The sequence below is a fragment of the Vicugna pacos genome, chromosome 5 (genome assembly GCF_048564905.1).
Source record: "Vicugna pacos chromosome 5, VicPac4, whole genome shotgun sequence".
In the NCBI taxonomy this organism is placed as follows: Eukaryota; Metazoa; Chordata; class Mammalia; order Artiodactyla; family Camelidae; genus Vicugna; species Vicugna pacos.
Window position 1 is genome coordinate 34186967 of NC_132991.1, and position 23715 is coordinate 34210681.

Sequence of the window (23715 nt, forward strand, 5' to 3'; positions counted from 1 at the left end):
GGGTGACCTCAATGTCCACCGGACAGCCCATCCAATCTCTGGCAGAGCAGTCTGGGGCTTCCTTATCTGAAGTGACCTTTCCCTTAAACACTATTCTTAGACCAAAAAACCCTGTCCTTTAGCTCACTTCCTTCTTACTGGCCCCCAAATAATTCCTCATCTTTATTAAAAGCTCCTGTTTGTTGTTCTTGCCACTCTCTCTATACCTTCAGCAACCCTACTCTTGATAGACTAACTCACATGGTCCGAGAATAGGGAAGGGAGGTCCCCCCACTGGAAAAATCAGGATAGCACATTTAGAAGAAAGGTAAAAAGATGCTAGGTGGCAAAAGCAACAGGTGTCTGTTACACAGTGCTTTCAGCATTTCATATTTCTGTGTATTGGGGTTATTTTCTATTTGCTTTCATGAAATAAATAGTCCTAGATATTCTAATTGCATAAAGAGATTTTAAGGAATTTGTCTCAAAACCATGCGTAGTCAATTAAATATAAGTACATGTTTATTTAGTGAAATGGTAATTTCTAATTGTGCTCTAGGTAGTTCAAGGAACATCCCAGCCTTCTAAGAAGATAGCCAAATACAACATCAGCAAAAATAAAAGGAAGGAAACAAGGGACTTTTACTGATCTTATGTAAACTTTAAGTGCTTAGAAAGTAACTTAAGGTTTGAGATTGTTCTGTCAATTCTTTCTTCTCTGGATACTGTCTTGTGTATTTGTAAATGTGAGCCATCTGTCCTGCCCAGCAGGCTCCAGGAACACTGCCTTTCCCTTGCAGCAGGTATGTATTAAGGACATGTAAACTGATTTTAATAATAGAGCAAAATGTAATTAGAAAGGCCAGTCTGCTACAGAAGCTTCGTACCATGCATCACAAAACCAAATGTAAATAATTTGGATTAGATCCACACCGTTGGGTGTTTCTAGTAGCATAAATAACAGAAACGGTTGCATAAAAATAACTCTTTGTGAACATTCCTCTGTCCTTTGATTTGAATATTTCTAAAATGTTTCACTCTGTCTGCAGCATCATTTACAGCCAAAATGGAGAGAGAGTTGGTTAAATGTATTGTACTTGAACATGAAGATGGATGGTAATAATAGGATTTGCTTTGCGTTGATTTTTTGATGGATGGATTGGATTTTGCTCATGCCATCTGTATTCTCACCTGGTCTACTTTTGGTTATGACATAATCCGTAGGATGGTTGACATTTTGTGATAATCCTCAGACATAAACTATTTTTTTTCCTCTGTAGCCTGTTTTTTGTTATTAATATACTGCCCCAGCTGATCAGTAGGCCACGTCCAAATATAATCTACCACGAATCTGAGGTTTGAACCTCAGGGGGTGTTTTCTGTAGTTACTTTGGCCACTGTTTATTTGGCTCAAGCTACAGTACTTTACTAATGTGATTAAAAAAAGGCATTACCTTTTTTCACAGGTAAATATTGATTCCTTATTCTGATTCATAAATATTTGTTTAATTCTCCATTGTGATAATGACAGAATAAATGTACTGCCCTTAGAATTTGATCAGAAGTATTAGTTTGTGACATTGGCAAGTTCTGAAATAGTTTAAAAATCTATCTTGTTTTCAAAATCAAAGTGAAATGGGCTACATACAATTAAACACATCTCAGTGTTGAAAGTATGTGTGAAAAATATCTTCACAGAGGGATTTTTAAAGTTATTCAGTATACTGATGGCATACAGTTTAGTTTAACAGCTCGTTGTGTTGTAATCAAGGGTGTGAATAGGCAATCAAATACTTCTGTGAAATTCTGCTCCCCAGAGAATTCATGGCACGCCTGTTGCTATGGTGCAGTCTCACCTGGGACTTGTTTAGCATTTTTCTCAATCAGATATATTGACAATAATGAGCTTAAAAACAGAAATCCTCATAGAAAATTCAGAATGGAGAAATCCAGTTAGAGCAGTAGGGCTCTTCTTTTCCTGCTTGCCTTTACGAGTTCGTATGTGTGGTCCCAAGAGTTTTAAGATCCACCAAAGGCATTTCTCTTTCTGTAAAGTGAGCTGGACCTCACAGAAGGCCCTGTTTATCGGATAGGAAACCATGGAGAAGCGCATCTCTAAAAAAGCTGCAAACTTGATTCTCTTCATCCAGGCGGCTTCCCTGGAACTTGAGACCATCAGCGTACTATTTAATAGTGCCATCTTGTTCAGATACTGCCAAAGAAAGACTTACAAGTCACAGTTATTAAATTGAAGGAGATGAACACATCAGAGGAAAAGAACAAGCCAGGCAGTGAGACTTCTGATGGATTCCTTGGGCTTGTATTGTTTTTAAGAGATGATTATCTTCCTCTCTTCACCTGGAAATCAGTTTCATCGCTACACTCTGTAGGTCATGGTGTGAGGCTGAGAGACAGTGATAGCGCCAACTCCAGAGTGACACCTCTTAGCTTCATATCCCCACTCTGCCACTTGCCAAGTGGGTGACTTTAGACACTTAAGACCTACATCTCAATGAGAATAATGATACGTACCTCATGGGGTGTTTACAACAAGTAACTAAGAGATGCTTAGCACATGGAAGTCATTCATTGGGTATTGACTGTACTCACCATTTATAATAGCCTCAGTACAATGTCTGGCTCATAGTAAGCACCTAGTAAATAGCTAGTAATACTAGTATCATTATAATTCCTTTAGTGAATCTGTGCTAGATACAGTCTTTTAACAACATGGAGGGAAATATAAGAGAATGGTTAAATTGGATGTATTTGGTCATAAAACAGTGTGCTCGTATGGGTGAGATGGGGTAGTGAGCCCGCAGACAGCCTAGCCATTCTGCACACTGTCCTAGAGTGCAAGGCTGCCAGCCTAGGGTTATCAGCCCAGGAGCCACTACAGTGAAAGTGTCGTCATTCTTAAATTAGTTCTAGCTGCATATGTGCTGCTCTAAAACACTGTGCTGTTCAAACCAATTTAGTGTGTGCTGCCGAGAAAATGATAAGGTTTGCTAAATTATGTGTTTTTACCTACCATTTGATATCCTTAACATTCGTTACACAGTAATGTTTAAATGCTTTATTTTAATTAGAAATCCATTAGTTTATTTTAAAAGATAGGTCTCCCAGATGTGTAGTGTAAATGGCATTTTAGGTTGAGTTTCAAGGAGAGTGGGAGAGAGCCATAGCCTGCCGTGTGGTGGTCCCTTCCACCGGCCTTTCATTCACTCTGCTGATGGGCTCAGAAAGTCTCCTGTGGCAACCTATGTCATCCTTCCTTCCCAAAGGGACCGGTCTCCTCATCCTGGCTCGCACACTCAGGCAGGCAGGCAAGGTCCCAGATGCTAAGACTGGTGCCACTCTAAGGCAGGTATTGACCAGTGTACTAGCCTCTGCTTACCAGTGCCTCAGGCCTGGACAGGAACACCAACTGAACCTGATGTTCTGAGGACCATCTGCACCAAAGCATTCGGCTTAAGGGTAGCATCCTCTCACCATGTTAACTTCCTGCTTCTAGAAGGAGAGAAGACAGTCACAGAATTTAGCTTGATCTTTTTATGTCTGTTAACTGGAGGTATGAGTTGTTGGTGTAAAAATGAGTGGCCTGAATATCTTATAAAAATGAGGAAAAGGCTGTTTTTGGATATTTTCAGAAAATAGACACAAAGAAGGAATTTTTTGGTGGGGAATTAAGTTTATTTATTTTTAATGGAGGGACTGGGGATTGAACTCAGGACCTCACTTGTGCTAAGCACACACTCCACCACTGAGCCATACCCTTGCCCTAATTTTTTAAATTGAGATATAATGACATATATTAGTTTCAATGTTACAACATAATGCCTAGTTAAGGAATTTCTTAATAGAGTAAGATGGTGAGAAATATTGAATACAGATTTTGGATTAGATTAAATCAGTGTCTGAATAATAAACAACAACTTAATATATTTATCCACCATCCCAGTACTGTTCATCAACGTTGATATTTTGATGTCATCAAGCTGACTATGTAAAGAAATCTTGGCATTTTAATTTTGTGAGGGTCACTAAATCTGCTGAAATTACTTGTTTTGAAACTTAGTAAGTAGAAAGAAGAGCATGTGATAGTAGCAAGAAGTAACCACTCTTCTCTTAGTCATTTGTCATGAGTGGTGCTTCAGCCACTGCTTTCTTCCTGTGATTTGACATGTAAAATTGGATCCTCTTTATATGAGGATTAAGAGGGGAGAACAAAAAATGACACAGGAGAGCTATTGAGAACTGAATATGATCAAAAGATGAAAGAAGTAAATCATTAACTAAGTGGTATAACCTTGTACAATACCAAGAGCTTATTAGTAAAAATGCAATCCAGGACATCTGTCTACAGTCCAGATTACTTCAACCCTTTCTGGCAATTGCATGGAGTCCTTGCTTATAGATGTAATATTGATGGATGTTAGTTTCCAGTTTTATTTGATTGGTTAGCATGGAGTACTTCTCCAAGTGTATCCAGAGTCTCAGCATTAGAACTGATGGGGCAATAGGTAGGTATATATATACGTTTTTGGTTTTTGTTTTTTTTATTACATTCCCCTCCCAAGAGTTGGCACCAGTTTACATTCCCATAGCGCCTTTTCTCTGCACCTTACCAGTGCCTGGAACTTGTAAATCTAAGTGCTGCTGCTCATTGTTTGAAGGTCATTAGAATATTATTGAACCCCTTTAGAGTACTTTAATAACTTCAAAAGCTAAAAATGTCTATTCTCCTCTCAAACAAAATGCCATTTTCCAGGGATTGGATTGGTTCCTGAGCAGGTTCTGTCCTGATAGTATTTAAACAATACCTTTTTTTTTTAATTAGCCCTTTTATTCTTTTCTTGCTTCTTAGTGTTTTTAGTTAGACTTTAATTAAAGAAGTCGTATGCTAGTTGTAACAAGTAAAACAATATAAAGAGATAATATAAAAATTTAAGTAATAACTTGATCCTTTTCTCATTCCCACCGTCTTCTGGGTAACCAGTCTTACTGATCTGCTGCCTTCCTGTCACAGTTTTCTCCATACTCAAACCAACCCATGTAGAGGTTTTTTTACTTTATTATCTTGTTGTATTTTACTCAGCTCTTCAACTGCCTTTTTTCACTTAATTGCATGTAACAGTCCTTCTGAGGCAACAGATAAAGGTCCAGCTCATTCTTTTTAATAACCACGTGCATAGTAGTTATTACATGTAATGTGGAGATTCCATAGTCTGTTAAAATATTGACATGTAGACAGAGGTTCAAAGTGTTCGTAACAATGCTACAATTAATATTTTATGCATGCGGGTGCTTTTATTTCTGCAGAGTAGATGTCCAAAAGTGGAATTGCACAGTCATGAGGAATATGCATTTTAAATTTTAATAGATATTACCAGATTATAATAGCAAATCACACTAATGTGAATAATATGTGTATGTGTCCTTCTCCTCATGTGTTCCCCTTCCCCCCAGCCCTGTATAGGATGCTTGGAAATGTTTGCCAGTGTGATGAAAACTGACCATCTTGTTATTTGGTTTTCTTTCTCCTTATGAATGAAACTGAACATTTTTTCTGTTATTATAATTAGCATTTACATTTCATCTTAGATGAATTGCTTGTTGATACTCTGCCTATTTTTACTATGTTTCTGTAAATTTGTTTGTATGAGATTTAAAATTTCCATTATGTTAAGTTTTGTTACAAATATTCATTTCTCTTCTTTTGGCATTTGACTTTGTTTGCATGATCTTGTGGGTTATGAAGTTATATTTTTATGTAGTTAAATATGCTTATTTTATCCCTTATGATGTTGGGTATTTTTTTAATCTTCTTCAAGGAGGTCTCTGTCAGCCCAAGGTTATAAACATTCCTAGGTCATCTTTTCATACAGCGGTTTTTCCACCCCCTACATTTTTTATAGAAAGTGTGTGTGTGTGTGTGTGTGTGTGTGTGGTTGAGGTAGTCATCTAGCTCTGTTTTCTCTAATTATACCAGCGGTTTTCCCATTGAATGAAATTCTACCTTTGTCATAATTAGTAAGTTCCCATATTTACTAGCATCTGGCTCTTAATTCTTATTACATTCCAGGGCTTTATTTGATTTGAGAAAATGTTTTGAAGCAGTAAAGTCAATTACAGTTCTAAATATAACCTTCAGGAATAGAAAATGAGACAACCTTTAGTTTTGCAGCTTCCTATAACGGAAAGAGCGAGAATTTAGAATTCCTTTCCCAGCTCTTTGCTTACGAATTATGTGACCTTGAGCGAGTCATTTATTTTGCCTTTCCCGCCCTGTGATTTCTTAACTCACGAGTTCCTGTACTTTTGTAAGGATTAGAGAAAAAAATATGTAGAGTGCTTGGCCCACAGTTGGCATTTATTTGGTGGTACTTAGTATTAATAAGAGGACTTTCAATAACAAATTGTACCTGTTCCAAACATCAGGGGGCAGATGTATTATTTCATGAATATATGTTGTGTGCAAGAGAAAAAGAATCCAAAATATGATAATTTAAAGATTCTTTCAGACAAGTAATTTAGTCTGAACAATGAAAATAACGAAATGAAATCTGGTACTTTTTTCTAAGAACTTTTTCTCTTTTTCTTTTTCTTTGTTTTCTGCTGAGAGCCACATAGACCTAACACTAGTAAAACAGCATTATTTAACTTGCATGCTTTTTTCTTTTTAGCTAAGTAGGAAAAATACAGCTATTACATAAGGGTAACAGAGAGGAAATTTAAATTGCTTTTCTATATACATAAATAGTAAAAGGATTTGGATGTTAGGGGAGAAAGCAAGAGAATCAGAGAAAAACAGGAACACTGAGTGTGGAAGGACTTGTGGACCTGAAGACTGGGGTGGGCATGAGTCTGAATGCAGGCGCATTGACGTGCCCCAGTTCTGTCTTAAGACTTTAATGTTTCTTCTACGTTAGATACGTCCTATGGTTATCAATAATACATTGCTTTTTCTTAACCTTATTTCTCAAGATTCCCAGGACGGTTTCCAGAGGTTTAGAAACAGATGATGTTAGTGAAGCCATATAGATAAAATGTAAAATTAAAAAGTTAAAAAAACAAAACAGTTGAATACCTCTTATACCTCTTGAACCAAGTAACAAGCCTTCCCAAGGAGCCATTTAATTGACTAGAGCATAACTAATAAATGTATATTCTTATACCAGTAACTTCCCCCTGACACACGCACACTTTAGCCGTAAAATAGCTGCAAAGCAGAAAGAACAACTGTAGAAGGAAGCGTAGTAATTTGTAAAGTATAATCATAAAAGATCTACCTGCACTAGACAGTATTTGTTTTCTTTCCCCATTACATTTCATTAAGTTGCTAACCAAACCTTAAATTAATCATTTAAAAAATTAGCCTCTTATTCCCTAGTGCTATTTATTAGACCTACTGAAGAAAGGAAGATTAAATTTAGCCTTGTTTTGTTTCTCTTATCATTTTCATATTCTTTGCTGTGTTTGCAGTAACTAGTCCACTTAGAGGAAGTGGGAGATTGGTCATTTATTTCTCTCACTTTTCCGTTTCAGCAATTAATGATCTATATGCATTATTATCATTTGTGCAGTCAATTAGCTCTCAAATAAGCATCTAACATTAGGTGATAAGCATCAGTGGTCTTGCTAATTTTGAAATATTTATGTACACTAAAACAAGATAAATTGTTAATGTTAACTCATTATTATTTTTCATAATATCTTAATGAATTTTAAAGTAATGCCTAATCAGATATTTAAGACATTGCATTTTAAGGAAAACCACCTTGTGTTTTTGACATTAATTTTACCAAATACCTGCTTTGTTGGGAAATGACAGTAAGACTTGTCGCTGACAACTACAACTAGCCCTGGCTCCCAGAACCCATTTTTCATGTTGTGGCTCTTTTACTGAATATTTATTTGACTACTAGTAAACATAAATTAGTAAAACGTCAACTAACAAAAGACTTAACTAGCATTATTTTCATTTACACACACTTATTCATACACACACATATTCAGTGTTTAGGAGAGAAGAAGGTAAATGAAAATAAAAGAAGACATTTCTAGTTTAATAATTTAAAGTGTCAGTGGACTGGTGGACAGGTTTTCAAGAACAGCATACCAAGGTTGGGGAACTCCTGATTTTCTGAGAGGCGGGTTACGATGCCTGAGAGAGCAGGGAACTTGGCAGATGGAAACAGGTATAAGCAGTTGAGGGGAGGGGACGCAGTGACATGGAGTAAGTCATGTTAACAGCATGAAGCCACTCTGCCACTGAAATTATGCACAGTATTATTTTTCTTAAAAAAAAAACGCCTTATTTATCCCTGCCACCATGAATAATATGAAATTCCTGATAGAGCTAACTTGTTAAAAGAACAAAATTTGGGGGAACCTAGGTTCTTATCCTAGCTCTGCCTTCATATCTCTCTGTGACTTTAAATAAAAGTAGAAAACTCTTTTGTACCACTGATTTTTCTAATTTCTTTTACCTACATTATAAGGATATGATTATTATTATGTTTGAAATGCTCTAAGAGTTTCATAAAGGATCAGCCATAATATATTATGCCTGTCTTTATATAAAAATACTTAATAATCAATAAATTTAAGAATGTATGTAACCAATTATAACATACTAAATAAAATGTACCACGTAAAATTCACCCTGAATGAATTAGCAGGGTTTTCTTGTCTAGGTTTTGCAGGGAGCTTGATGGATGAAATACAGATTTCACTTTTCTATAAGAAGAATTCAGCCTAGTAAATCGAGCAGGTGTGATGGCCAAGTACTTGACCCAAGGGCTGGGTAGAGGACTATAGGCCCACAGGAGGGTTGTATTTCAGGTGGATGGAGCAGTGTGAGAAGATGCTTTGAGTGATGTGTGTAGGAAATCCTGAATTGTTCTATCCAGAGTCATGAAGAGGAGTGGCAGGAGACCGAAAAAAGGTACTCGGGGGGCAGACTGCAGTTGGCTGTTTATAAGTTGTATTACAGGTTGGGTGGGAAGGGCGTGGTACACAGTGTCAACACCATGGAGTTAGGAGTCTGACTGTTGTGATTTCAAATCCTAGTTTTGAATGACTTCAGGGAAATCAGCCCTCTACAAATGAGGGTAAACCTTGATACCTTGCAGGCTGACTAGGGAGTTGACAAAGTAAAGCATATCAAGCAGTTAGCAGTGAGCCGGGAACCCAGTAAACACGCAGTAAAGGATAGAGATTATTGATGAGTAGTATTACGCCCTCGACAGATTTATCTGGAAGAAACGTGAAAAACAAAGGCAAGGCCCCTCACCACCATGGTGGGGAGAAGACAGCGTGGGGTTACTGCAGTCATCCACAGGTAGCACTGGCAGGAATGGCGAGGGAGGAAATGGATTCAACAGTGGTAGGTTGAGTGACAAGATTCGGGAAACCATTTAATATATGAGGACTGGGGAATTAAGTAAGAGAAAGGGAGGAAATGGTGGAAAGGTTAAAATACTTGGAGTTTGAGCCTGAGTAAAAGAGGAATGGTGGTTCCATTAAGTCTGTGCTTCTGAAACTTTTGTATGCATGAGACCCTCCTGGAGGACCTGTTCAAGCACAAGTGGTTGGACCTGACTCCTGATTCAGAGAAGTTTCCAGGTGATGCTGATCCTGTTGGTTCAGGGCCGGTACTGTGAGAACCACTGCAGTGGAGAAATAGAAAACACAGGCCGGAGAGGTGGGTGTGGGCTTGGCTCATCCTCCAGGAAGAGCTGTTAGCTCATCACCATTGAAAACATCAGTTTGAGTCTGACTCAAGATGGTGGATTTGGACATCACTGGTGTACATAGACCCGTGCAGTGGTCAGAGATCACCAGGTGAGAGATTAAAGAGCCACGGCAATGAGTTACTGTTGAGTAGATAAGGTTTTATGAAGCCGTCAGTGGTGCCATGGAAAGAGCTTTTACCTCGATGCCTTGGTCTTCTTAGCCGCATGTGGCTCTAAGCAAAGCTTTCATTAGTGAGCTTTAATGTAAACCTCTTCCTTTATTTTGATGTCCTCATAAAGGAGCTTTGGTGACAGAGTTACAGATAAGAACCTGAGCTTCAGAATATAAATTTAGAGCATCTGGTAAGCTCTGCTGTTTTCTCTCTGCTTCATTAAAACTGGAGGATAGATATCAAAGCTAGAACTTGGTATATTCTTGTGTGGTTTGATAGTAGGATAAAACACCAAAGATCTGAATGTTGATCATCTCATCTCCTGTTAGAATGTTAGCTAGTATAACAAAAAATCAGATTGGTGGTTGTGTCTTATATTTTCTTTTATCTTAAAGACAGTCTAAACATAAGCAGTGAGGGGCAACTAACGCAGCAGAAGCATCCTAATGATGTGTCCCCTTCCTGTCTTCAGAGTGGCATGAAGTCAGGAGTTTCCATTTGAAGGTTAACCCTTTGTGGTGACCTTCCCTTTGTAAATATTCATCCTGGATAAAAGGAATTAAAATTCTGTTTCCCAGTGTAAGATATTTTTAATTTGCAATACAAGGTAGTACCTCTTAGTTCAAGCATCCCTGAATACAATAAGAATGAGCTGAATTTTTCAGTGTTGCCTAAGTTGTGTTCTGCAAGACAGTATTATTTCTTGAGATGTTAATAGTTACTCCTTGGAAAAGGAAAAGTGTGTGTAGTTTCAAGAAGTCAAAGAATTGCTAGGTTATGCAAAGTGAGCCAATTTCCTACTGGTAGACAGCTCAGAACTTTTAATATGCTATTGTCACTGCCAACCCCCAAGACTTGGAATTGTCTGGGCAGCATTTTTCAAACTGACTTGAAGATTTGAACCCTTTCCTTTAAGGGCAGACCTGGGGGACAGTGGGGACACTGATGTTCTCAGAATGTGGTTTGGTTGAGAAAGGCAGTGTTTGTTTTTAACAAAGGGATCTAGTCATTGCAAAGGGGATAGACATCATATGCTTAGCATTTCCATAATTAATTGTGCTTGATTTTTATCAACTACCTAGGAGACTTAATAATGACTTGTCAGTTATTAAGTAAACTGTGATAGACGATCAGGACATTTGATCACCTCTGCACTATAGGGTGGTTATTTTAAGGTTGAGAATTTTCAAGGACCCTTTGAAAATATGACTGCTTTGGTTTTGGTATCAGCCTAAATTAAGGAATGGTATTTGGGATGTTTTGTGGATTTCTTATTAGCTCTTAAATATTCATTTTTAAAATAGTTCCCTAGGCCTGATTTAAGAGCTTCAAAGATATGATCATGGCCATAATTTACTCATCTTTTAAACATGGGAAAGAGAAAAAAAATGCTGTAGTACGTCCTTAGATAGGACATATGCTGTCAAATCTTCTGAACCTTAAAAATCTGACATTATCATTCAGTGATATTTGATCTTTTAGTGATATGAAACTCTTTCACCATACTAAATTTGAAACGTAAATTATTTATTGGAAGATTGTTAAGCAACAATGATTGAAATAAGAATGCTTCCTTAGTTAAGTACTGATTGCATCAAATAATGACCATGTCAGTTTATTTTCTTCGGTATAACCAGTACTCAGAACTTTCCCACTGAGATGAATAGACAGGGAAAGGTATGTTGACGCCTGGTGTCATGTACTGCTGATGTAAATTGATTTGTAGTACACAGAAGAACGTCTTTAAAAACTATGTATTTCAATTTATGTTAAGAAAATTATACAGAAGCCTTAGAAGCCAGGATTTCAATGATTTTAATACTGGGAAGACACTATCTTAAAAAGGAGTCAATTTAAAGATAAATATTTAATAGAAGGTAGTATAGGTCAACTAGGGAAGAAAACAGAGATTGAGGAGTACTGAGATCAAGAAGTCCTGAGATCCTGATGAGAAAGATTTGAGCATTAAACTGAGTGGAAACTGACAATTCAAGAAAGAGAAGCAAGATCCTGGAAGAGGCAAGACAGCGTGGAGGGGCTGACCTTAGACCAGAAGGAACACTGCCTCCACCACGTCTGGAAGGGAACTGAGAATTAGTGAGAATGTGGGGACAGGAGGCTGAGTGTGTCATTGCTGATGGCCTGATAGGAATGCCTACTGCTCTTTCTTAATGGCTACCATCATGGCGGTGGTGACTCTTGTAGCCACTCCTGAGTTAGTGAATCAGTTAGAACAACTTGGAGTAAATAGGTGCTAGTGATACAGGTGGGCACCTATGGTTGGATGGCACGAGCCCCAAAGCACGGGGAGCTTTTGCACATGTTTGGAAGAGTAATGGTCTCTACCAATTAGGAAAAAAAGAACATGGCTTATTAATGTCAAAGACGTAGGAGGCAGTATGATTACAGATTGTACTGACAGGAGAAGAATGAAGAATATTGTACACAACTTCCCGCTCATAAGTAGAGGTTCTGAGGAGCCAGGAGAAGGCCAGCTCCCTGCTCTGTGGCATCTCAGGTGTGTTGTGTGCAGAATGCATAGTCCTTACCAGAGTGCAGTCAGAAAAAGCAGTATTTTCAGGAAAGAACTACATTACAATTAAAGCCTGTAGGTGGAGAGTCGTCTTAGTAACCCAGAGATGGAGAGTATTCTGAGAATTTGGAAACTGGAATGAGGCTTTAATTGGGCACAATTGGAAAGGGTCAGGAGATAGGTCACTGCTGGCCGTCAGTGAGGATTTAATGAGGGTGAGAGAGACCAGGCCACAAGAGGGTGAAGTGAAGTCTGCCCTGTTTTCAGTGCTACCCCAGAGTCCTTGAAGCCGGGGTCTGGAGTGGTGCTCTTCCTGCTTATTGGAGGAGATGGGAGAGGAAGTACCTAGTGCTGAAAGCTTCCCAGGGCTTCTGGAAGCCAGCGGCAGGAGACAGGCGCCTCGTGACTTGATGTGTATGTAGTATTACTTCTGTTTGAAAGGAACACGGAGTCACCAATTTAAAGCCTCATTTAGGGCTGAGGTACCTGGAGTTGAGGTAAAGGTAAACCTAGATAGGAAGGGAGAAATAAGAGGTTTCACTCCAAATGAGCAGCAGGAACAGATGGATATGAAAAAGGACCAACTAGAAGTCTCAGAAAATACTGTCATTGGAGAAAAGTAAAATAGATGAGGTAAACCCTTAAGGAGGCAAACAGAGAAATAGTGAACCGAAGGAAATACTGAGAAACTCTCCCTGAAAGTAGCTGAGAGAAATTAAGAGAAAATATGAAAAAGCTGTGGAGACGCCCCATTGCTGGCATATTCAATACCCTAACCAGTCTTTCCTCTGAAAGAAATTAAATATGCTGAATAAAGTATTTAAGTCGTTTTTTTAGAAGCAAGGCTGAGCTGGCAAGAAAGTATTCACAGAAACGAAAACCAACAAGAAAGACAGTCTCCTAAGCTAAGCAAGCAGTAAAGCTGGCTTCCACCTTGAAGGTACGTGGCAGGCCTAGGGGACGCAGAGGGGCCGTCTGCCAGCACATGCTGCACGCCCTCTGAGGGCTGCCCAAGGCGAGGACTCTGCGAGATCCCTTGCCTAAACCTCAAAGGTTGCAAAGCTACAACATTAGTGTAAGGATATTGGGAAACCTGTCCCACAGAAGAGGACAGGGTTGGGTGCTGGTAGCCCTAGGGGAAGCGTCTCCCCCTGAGAGTTTATCATATCTATGAGATTAAAAACCTAAATGGCCAATAAACATGAAAAGATACTGGTTAGCAGGGAAATACAAAATAAAATGAATGCAAGATAGCATCCTATGCCTATCTGATTACGGGAAGGGAGAAGGAAGGAGGGAAGGAAGAAATTTAAGCCCCAAAATGCAAGTCAGTATAAGTGAAAATATACAGAAACTGAAACTCACGTGCGCTACTGACTGGATTATAAATTGGTACAACTACTTTGGAAAGTAGTTTGAGAACCATTATCAAGTTGACGATGAACATAGCCTTCAATCCAGTAGTTCCACTTCTCCATCTCTACTGGAGAGGTCTGGCACATGTGCACAAAGTGATTTATACAGGCTGCTTATTTTGCAGCATTCTTATAATTGCACAAAATTGTAAACAACTCAAGGGCTCATCATGATGAGAACATACAGATATATTGTGCTGGAGTCATACAATAGCATACTATTGAGCAATGGAAATGAACTAGATCTATGTGTCCTGGTATTGCTAAATCTCAAAATCGTATTACAATAAAAGCAATCTGCAGAAGACTGGGTGTAGTATACTATTAATATAAATTGTATGAATATGCAAAGCAATATATATTATGTATATATTGTATATATATACATATATATACTCCGTATATATATATACTCTGTATATATATATGTATATATGGAGTAGTAGTAATATAAAATATTCATGTGAGTATTAAACACCAAATTCAGGGTAATGGTTTCATCTGGGGAGGGAGGAAGAGAGAAAAATAGAACCCAGGAAAGAGAACCACGGGCTTCATTGTATCTGTGTTCTCTCTCTCAGAAAACCTAAAGCAAATGTAGCAAAATAGTAAGATTTGCTCGAGCTGGGTGGGGTTCAGCAAAACTCATTATGTTACTATCTGTAGTTTTTCTGTACATTTAAAGAATCTCACGATATGGGAGTGAGAAAAAAATTCTATCCTATAAAAGGAAGCCAAAAAACCAGTACTGTCTAAGGGTGAGTTCTCATGGAAGGGGAGTCTTGCATGCAGGGTGTTTATTACAGACCAGCATGTGTGGAGGAGAGGGTGGGGAGAGGCAGGCCTGGGCAGGGGAGAAGTCTGAATACCATGTAGGCCGATCAAGCCCACAGGAAGCTCTGGAGCAAATCTGGGCTCCTCTCAATCGGCAGCTGGATGCAGTACACCCAGAAGGGCATGCCCTTGGGCAAGGAGGTTCTCTGCCACTGGAGCGCCCCTGAAGGCACTGACTACTGGGGCGGCAAGTCCTTCTTTGGGCCGTCTCAGACCGTGCATCTCTGGTTGCCATCCAAGTTCATGAAAGTGAATCTTTGTGTTCTTCTGTTACCTTGACTTTCAGAGAATATTTATACTTACCTGAGAGAGATGAGGTCAATATAAAGAAAAGCTTCCAAACACATGTGAACTGACTCCATTTTTTTTTAATTTAGTTTTTATTTAGGTGGGTAATTAGATTTTTTTTTTAATGGAGGTGCTGGGGATTGAACCCAGAATCTCGTGCATGCTAAGCACGTGCTCTACCATTGAGCATACTGTCCCCCCAAACTGACTCCATTTCTATGGCATGTTAGTAGCTTTGGCTTTCTAAGTTTCTTTATGGTCTTGTTGGACAGAATTTAGGAGGAAATTGTCAGCTACCAAATCATGGGCAGTTTTAGCATGATTTCCTTGTTCTTCTCAAAGGACTCCCCTATAATTTAGATGTCCAGTTTTAGATATCTATGTAAGAATCAGCCTTCACACTCTATGTTTAGAGGATAAAATATTGAAATGTAAAATTTATAGGTGGTATCTCAGCATAATCATCTTAATGAGTGTGATTTTGGAAATCATTACATGTGTTTTTATATGACTGGGTAATGCTATCTTCCACATCAAAGAAACCAGTAGAGACAGAATTGTTAAATCTTTATATCCTACTCATCCATCTTGGTGCCAGTCACATGTGGGAGTTCAAATTATATTCTGTAGATGTAATATTCATAATTTTACAACAAAGCATACATATATGTTACTTGTAAATATTCACAGGTATTAGGTAACCATTACAAATTAGCTTCCTGACTGTCTGCTTTGAGGGCTTTGATGATGTCCTACTTGTGGAAAGTGTGGGCAAACAAAGGATAGAATGGTTTGATAAAAGCAGCCAGTGATGTTCAGTATTATGGGCTCCACAGCCAGGAGGGATACAGTGTGGCCTTTACTCGGTCCACATGAATGTGGAAGGAATAGTCCAACTTCTAAGAAAATGTAGCTGCATCGTGGGTACATAGGCTCTTCTAGCATCTTGACAACCATAAATGGTTTCTACACGTGTTGGTCAACGTTTCTAGTTGCAAGAAACAGATGGATCATGATGAAAGAAGAAAAGTGTTTATTAAGTGATTATAGGTGAATTCCCACAATTGTTGCAAGAACTGGAGAACAAGACTTGAGACCAAGCTTCCAGGAACTGTGTCAGATCAAGTAAAGAAAACACTGCCACTACCACTGCCACCAAGCATAAACATCGTTTGTGTGCAGGTCCTTTCCATGTTAGAAACTTGACCTTGAATCCTACTGTAGGGGAGTAGAAGAAAGGGAGAAGAAAGAGAGAAAACGAGCTTCATGTTTTCTGATGTCAGCGTCTTGGATTCAGCATCTGAGTCACTGTCGAGCATCTTCTTGGTGGAGCCAGTCACCTGTCTCTTCTTCTGAGGGAAGGAATTGTGGGACAGTAAATATTGACTTCTGCCTTCAAGCAGGAAATCCCCCATTTCTTTGTAAGGATGCTCAAATGGCCATAGGCAGCTGTAAGCATGATAAAAATCCACTAAAATAGAATTTTTTTTCTATTATTGGAAATTGTTTTCACGTTCTAATTTGAAATGTGCCTTAATCCTACATTGGTAAATTTTGGCCATCCCAAAATGAAGAAAACACTTGAGCCCTCAATCCCTAATAGCCACAGAACTGAGAAAAGTAACTTGATGGCTTGGGGAATATTTCCTTTCCTGGGCTAGCTTGATACAAGCAGCCGTTCTTCTGGGAAAAGAGGTATATAATAAACAATTGAGCAAAATAATGGAAAGAATAGAAGTGTATCACAAAAAATATGATACCGTTTAAGGGCAAAGAAAGACTAAATGTGAAGTAACCATACTATTTGTCCTTAAAATAATTATCTTACCCTGTTACCAAGTGTTGCACAGTTATAGCTGATCTCATCTTTTGTTGTTGAACATTTATTAAAAGCCTGTGGCCTAGGAATTGTTAAGCAGAGGTAGGCAACATCCCACTCACAGATTATGGTCCTGTTGTGCAGTGTTATTGAGCCAGCTGTTTTTGATTCAGGCCCTGCCCTCTACACTCACTCCAGTTGGGCTCTCTAGAAAAGGATTCTCAATGTCAGGAAGCAATAAGGACTTCAGGGACTATTTCTTAAGAATTATTCTAAAAATAGTTTGTAGAATTTGCACAGCCAGTGCTGTCAAGTAATTGCACATTTGCCTGATTCCACAGGGAGTTAGTACACTTTTTAATTAAATTGTTTTTATTTTTCCATGGCAAGCAAATAGACATTGTCATAAATACATTGTCAATAATATTATAATTATAAACAAAACTAAGGTCGTTTTATTTCTGAAAACTTTTCTAAGGGTAGTTTCTAGGCATAGGGTTCATCTGCCGGGTATTTTGAACTCGCAGCCATTGTCCAGTTAAACTGCTTACAGTTCAGCATTTGCTTTGAGTAGAATTGTGAGGAGTTACTGCGGCACAAGGGAGCTGGGGGTGTTACTGGGGATGTCACTTGTGGCTTAGCACCTTCAGAGTATACTTGATTTGATTTGTAGATATTTTGTAGCATCGCATACTTCCTGTTAAAATCCTGTCAAGGTATCAACGAGATAAGTACAAATAATGTTAAAACATCTCCTAGAATAGAACTTCTTTGCCTTCATAGTGCATCATAGAATGAAGAATATAATTTCCTTAGACAGTCTTTCTAGCTTTTTAATACAATTTTAAATTCTGTATTATGGCTCAGACTTTTTCATTATTTTTTTCTCCTTTCCCTTCATATTGTGACACATGAATGCATTTGTGACAGTAGAAAAAATTTGTATTGTAGATAAATATAGCAAGACTTTTTCTGTGGGATTGTGCTTTTTTTTTTCATAACAATTAAAAGGCTCTGTATCAAACACGGTCAAGTGAGTCTTGTTGTGGCAGTTGTTTTTAACGCTGTGCTAGTGCACAGCATGAGGGATGTAAAAATTAGCTGCTGAGGGTGAAGAGTTTGTATTGGCTGGTGTGCCTCTAATGCAGGCACAGCAAGTAAGGACTCTGCAAACCTTACATCTAATATGTCACTAGCAAAAGTACCATTTGAAGGTTCAATTCGAACCTCACCCCCCAAAAAAGGCCAAATAAAGATCTACATGTTTCCAGCTCCAAACAAAGGCACATATTCTAGTGCCTTTGACTTTGTAAAAGCTATAAATTAGTAGGTTGTTTTGGCCGGCAATTCTACCCAAAACCCCAATTTCATAAGGCCACACTATAACATTGTGTTATGGGTATGTTCCTGTGTTTCCTGTGACATACATGAATTATGCATCTGCCTGAGCAAACTTGGTGCCTTATATGCCTTTTATTTCCTTGACTCACAGGAGCTTCAGTTTCAGCGACTCACCCGAGAACTGGAGGTGGAAAGGCAGATTGTGGCCAGTCAGCTAGAAAGATGTAGGCTTGGAGCAGAATCACCCAGCATCGCCAGCACCAGGTACAGGGCCAATGGCTCGATCTTCTTACAGGTCTTGCAGTCACAGGCCATATTAAGTTGTCCTAGATGCAGTGAATGATCTTTCTAGTGTTGTCACTGTTAACCTGCCTTCCTGAATTTGACAAAAATGTCAATTTATTCTAATTTTGAGAAACCTCTTGTGGTATTAACCTTCAATCCTGTGCCAGAAACGTTCTGTATGGATGGCACTGGTAAGCTTCTCTAGCAAAAGCTCCTATACTGCCTTTAGAGATTTGATTTCTTAAATGTAGACATGGTTAATGGATGTTTTTCACAATTAATTGCTAGTTATTGCTAGTTAGTTGGTAAAGCTGATTGGCTTTGAAAACCTCATATATGTGTATATATGTGTGTGTATATATATATATATTTTTTTTTTAACTAAGAAATATTTCTATGTGAAAACATTTAGCCAGCTTCTAAAAATACCTTCAGTTTACCTTGGGTTTTTCCAGACCTCTGTAAAAGTACTATACAAAATACTATGTGAGGTAATTGTACAGTCAAATATAGTAAATACAAAGCTAGTATATTACTGAAAACACACATTTAATCACAAGGATTGTTTTATATTTAAATAGCCTCTTCTGCTGTTTTAAAACATCATTACTACATAAATTATTGCCACAAGCTCCAAATGGTGAAATCACTGCTTATCCAATCTGGAGGCTCCTTTCTTAGTATTTACATATTCCAGTGAAGCCTACCATAAAATACTTCTGTTGCTTGCACTTTTAAGCCTGGTTTGTTTACTCCTGAGTAGGTATGTGCCCATAGTAACTTGTCTCTCCATTGTTCCTAACATCATAATTGTTCTGCTTCTCAGTATCTTCTGTTACTTGTAGCCAAAAAGTCCTTCTTGGTGAATAGAATGCTGTCTGTAGTTTCTCTTTCCCAGCTGGTTGCTATGCATTTAAAATAGGAGACAGATAAGTTGTATTCTCATGAATTTTTTTTTATCTCTGACTCTTAACAGTTGTGCATATTTTAGTTTTGTATGTTTAGTAAGGCATAAAACATAACAAATAAGATCAAGAAACATTTTAAACACAGATATCAAACTATGTGATCATTTAAAAAATATCCAGGCAGGTTTTTTTTCTAGGAAGAGAAATTATAAGCAATCTGTAAAATTATAAATCAAAAATTTCTAACTCTAGCTTTGTGCTACTCAATTATATAATTTATCAAGGATGTTAAAATTGTCAAAACAAAAATTTGTTTTAATTTTATTCAGTATTTTTTAAAGGTTATCGATATCTTTAGCACCATAAAAAGCAATTCACAAACTTAATGCAGTATTGTATATTTCCAAAAGATTTTTTTCAAATATAATTTTGTATTATTAGAAAAATTAAATCAAGTTTTAAAGATTTCAGTTAGGACTTTCATTCTGACAGTTTAGCCAACTAAACTAACATAAAACTTTTCTTAATAAACTCCTAGAAATACTTGATATATCAATAATACAAGTCAGTACTTGGAGGAAATGGCAAAGGAGAAAGGAAAATCCCTAGATACTAGAGATAGAGAACCGAAAGCCGGAGCCAGAAGCATTTGAGCTGCCAGGGCTGGAGGCCCTGACCCAGTTGAAGCCCCAAAAAGCACTAGTCTTAGGTTTAATACACCTGCAGGGACCGACGTATGAGGCTTTGTGTGTTCATGGTGGTACACTTGAACTTAGGAACACCGCGTTAAGCCATGACCCTCAAAGGACAACCCTCAGTGTGCACCACATGTGGGTCTGAAGCCCGAATGTAACTGTCTGCATTATTCAGGAATCCCCAGGTGAGAAACTAACATCACCAAAGATGAACTCACAATCAGATAATAAAAACTCAAGTTGAAAAAACTCAACGATGAGTGAGAATCAGCAGGCAGGAGAATAGAATTTAAAACTTAAAGAACTTGATGTCATTGTAGAAAGTGTGACAGGTGTGCACAGGAAGAGAGGTACAAAGATGCTTATTGTACCATTATTTACAAAAGTAAAAAACTAGAATCAGTATAGAAATGGGAAATGAACTGTGGATAAGTAAACTCAAGAGCAGTTAAAATTGAATAACTACATGTGTCAACATGGACACCTTTGCAAAATAGACAAGTGAAAACTATGTTACATAGGTGGTTATCATTATGAACATTTCAAAATATACCCAATACTGAATTTAAAAAGTGTGTGAAATTATTTATGATTCAGTACATGTCTAATAAAAGTATAAAAACTATTTTGGAATGACGTCAATTTAAGATAGTGGTACTTCTAGAAAGGAAGGGGAGGAGGAAGCTATCAGGAATTAGGCTTTGGCCAAATCTGTAACATTTTATTTAAGATTACCGTTTGGAGCAAACATGACAAAAAATGTTAACATCTGTTAAGTGAGGGGGTTATTGATAACATGCATGACTGTTAGCTTATTTTTCTATACTTTTATTTAAGTTTTAATATGTTGAATAATTTTATGGTTATATAGTCTGAATTAGCTAATTCTATAACTTTGTTAAAAATCTGCTAGTAAAATACGTACTGTGAGTAATACTTACTATCAGTGATTTAGGATTTTGTGTCTGGACCTCAGTGCCTGGCTTGGTGCCCGACGTGCACTGGGGCTCAGTCAGTGAGCATCCAGTGAATGAGTGGGTCCTGTAGAAATGGGAGCCAGGCTGACCCAAGAAAGAAGGAAAGTGTTTGCAGGGGCATGTGTGATCCCCACTGTGGCTGTACTAGAGCCCCAAGAGGCGTGTAGTGTCTTGGATATGTCCTAAAAGAACCTAGAGGCTTATGAAATTGGAAAGGGAAAGCTGGTATTGGATTGTGGGAAACTAGGGAATGCTAAGCTTCAACCTCATTAAGTCTATAAAGGAGATACGTTGAAACTTGTTGTTGGAGGCAGTCCTGATAGTGTAGGATGTGGATCAGAGTGAAGAGAGGCCAGGCAGCAGGACAGGAGTCTAGTATGGAATGGAGTCATAACTGGAGTAAGGCTGTGTCTATTCAGTGAACTCCAGTTGGAATGGTAATCGATCCACTTTTGTTGCCCTCCTCTCGTCTCACGTTAGGTTCTTACGTATTCTTTATCTTACTTTAATTTTTACTTTTTAAAAATTGGATTATGATTGATTTACAGTGTTGTGTTAGTTTCTGGTGTACAGCATAGTGATTCAATTATACATATATCTATATTTTTCATATTCTTTTTCAGTCTAGGTTGTTACAAATTCTTGAAATTAGTTCCCTGTGCTATATAATAGGACCTTGTTTATCTATTCTGTAAATAATAGTTTGTATCTGCTAATCCCAAACTCCCAATTTATACCGCCCTCCACCCTTTGCCCTTTCTCACAGACACTGAAAACAAATTTATGGATTCTCATGTATTCTTCATACCTCTAAGTGCTAATCCTTTCTTACAGCCTTTCCCAGATTTCTCCAGGAAAGTCATCTCTCTTCCTCTGAACTTTCATGATTGTCCCTCTGTCCCTCCTTTGAGGTGGTAAGGCTCACCCACCCCCACAGCCCTGGCACAGTGCCTAGTGCAGGCACCCTTGCTAAGTGTTCATTGAGTGAGTACTGAAACATAATGAAGCCCCGTGTGATCTGAGTTTCTCGAATAAGGATGCTTTACCATTAGGTGATCTACTTGGCATCTCCAGGTTTCTATTCACCCTCTCTCATATCTGCCTTCTTCACACCTTTCAGTGTGCTTTTCAGTGAACCTTAAAAAGACTGTTGACACATTTACTTTGCTCTGTGACCACGAGGTTTGCACACTGGCAGGAGCCCATTAGAAAATGGTGTTAGTGAAAGGAGCATAGGTTTTTATTCTGTCACTGGAAAGATCCCCCTAGTGTCTGGTCAGTCTCCACCATCAGTCTTGGAACCAAAATCTAAAAATAGAGAAAAAGAGAAAATAGCTCCCAGACTCAAGCCCTCTTTCCTGTCAGCCATGTCTGATTAGCTCAAAGGAAATGAAAAGTATGGTCACTACTTACGGCCAGGAAGCTTCCTTTTGATTCAGCTCCTTCTTACGTGGAAGTAAGTTTAGTCAGCAGGATGGGGGATTTGAAAACGAGTTATCTTCCGTATTGTTTGATTTAGATTCTGTGTCAGAGTTGGTAAGGTGATCTGCAAGATTTTCTTATTTTTCCCAGTCCAAATATAATCTCAAGGGATAATGAATACTTTGATTTACTTTTTCAGTTGTCCGAAGTTTTTGCCATGTTGGCTTCACCCTGTGAATAAGGAGGAGGCAGTGGCGTGAGGTCCTGTTTAATAAATGATTCTAATATTGTGCTAAATAGTATACTGTAGAGCCCTCTCCCAAATGGCTCTAAAATTCGGTTTCCTCACACTTGGAGTACCAAAGATGGGTTTTTTTTAACCTGTGCCATGAGGTGTTCCCATTTTATAGTAGAAAAACTGGGCTTCTGCATGTAATTATTTAGGAAGTGTCCTAAAAAGTGAGCTGCACAATTACCACTGGCAGTTCCCTTACAGTGCGCCTTCCTGAGAGCTTTAAAAATCTTAGTGATTAAAATGATTGCTAGGCTTTCTATTAATGACCCTTTGGAAGTAGTACTCTTCCAAACAAGATGTAATAAAAACCCATGTGTAATATGATTGTTCATTTGTTTGTTTTATTGACTGCAGAAGAGCATTACTAACACAAGTAATAGCATAAGCAATATCAATATATAATAATCCTTAATCTGGAATTGATGGTGCTTGTATCCAAAAATGATATATTAGACCAAAAATAATCACTCCAACTTTGAGAAATCCTGAAGATGAGCTGTGGGGTGAGTTAATACAAATTTACAGACTTTCTGCCTTGGTACCAAGTATGCTATAGTTATCTGTGCATTTAATAGTTATCTATTTTAGTACTTGACCTGATTAAAGGTACACTGTGGAAATAATTAGTAAATTATTTCTTTTCTGCATTTATACTGAGTACAGTATAGTTATATATATACTTAATTTTTACCTCATTTAAAATAGGCTATGGGATCAGTCAATAGAGAAGATACTGACTTTTGCATTTTTTGAGTATACTAAAGTTTCTGTGCGTTTAATATTTCATCTCATAGAAAGTAGGCTGTAGAGTCAGTTAACTGAAAAGTTACAACCTTTCTGCGTTTAACACTGTAGTTATCTATGTACTATTTAATATTTTACCTCTCCAAATGTATTTGAAACATCTTTAGAAAATACAGAAACCAACAGTGGAGTGAGGGAATTAGGGCAAAGGGAAGACTAGAAAAATAAGATGGAGCCAAGGTTTAAATAGTTTACAAAATGTATGTT

At 38.0% G+C, this 23715-nt stretch overlaps 1 protein-coding gene across 12 annotated transcripts in view; it reads left to right on the plus strand.

Moving 5' to 3' along the window:
• Nucleotides 1–23715, plus strand: part of PKP4 (plakophilin 4) — a 210803-nt gene that overhangs the window by 92917 nt on the left and 94171 nt on the right. For 8 of the 12 annotated variants that reach the window (XM_072961006.1, XM_072961011.1, XM_072961008.1 and 5 more), the window contains one exon: nt 18274–18386. The exons of 1 other annotated variant lie outside the window; for it this stretch is intronic. In XM_072961006.1, the coding sequence (XP_072817107.1) occupies nt 18274–18386 (113 nt within the window). Of the gene's footprint in view, nt 1–18270; nt 18387–23715 lie in introns of those variants that run through there. 3 more of the 12 variants (XM_072961017.1, XM_072961018.1, XM_072961016.1) reach the window with 2 other exon arrangements.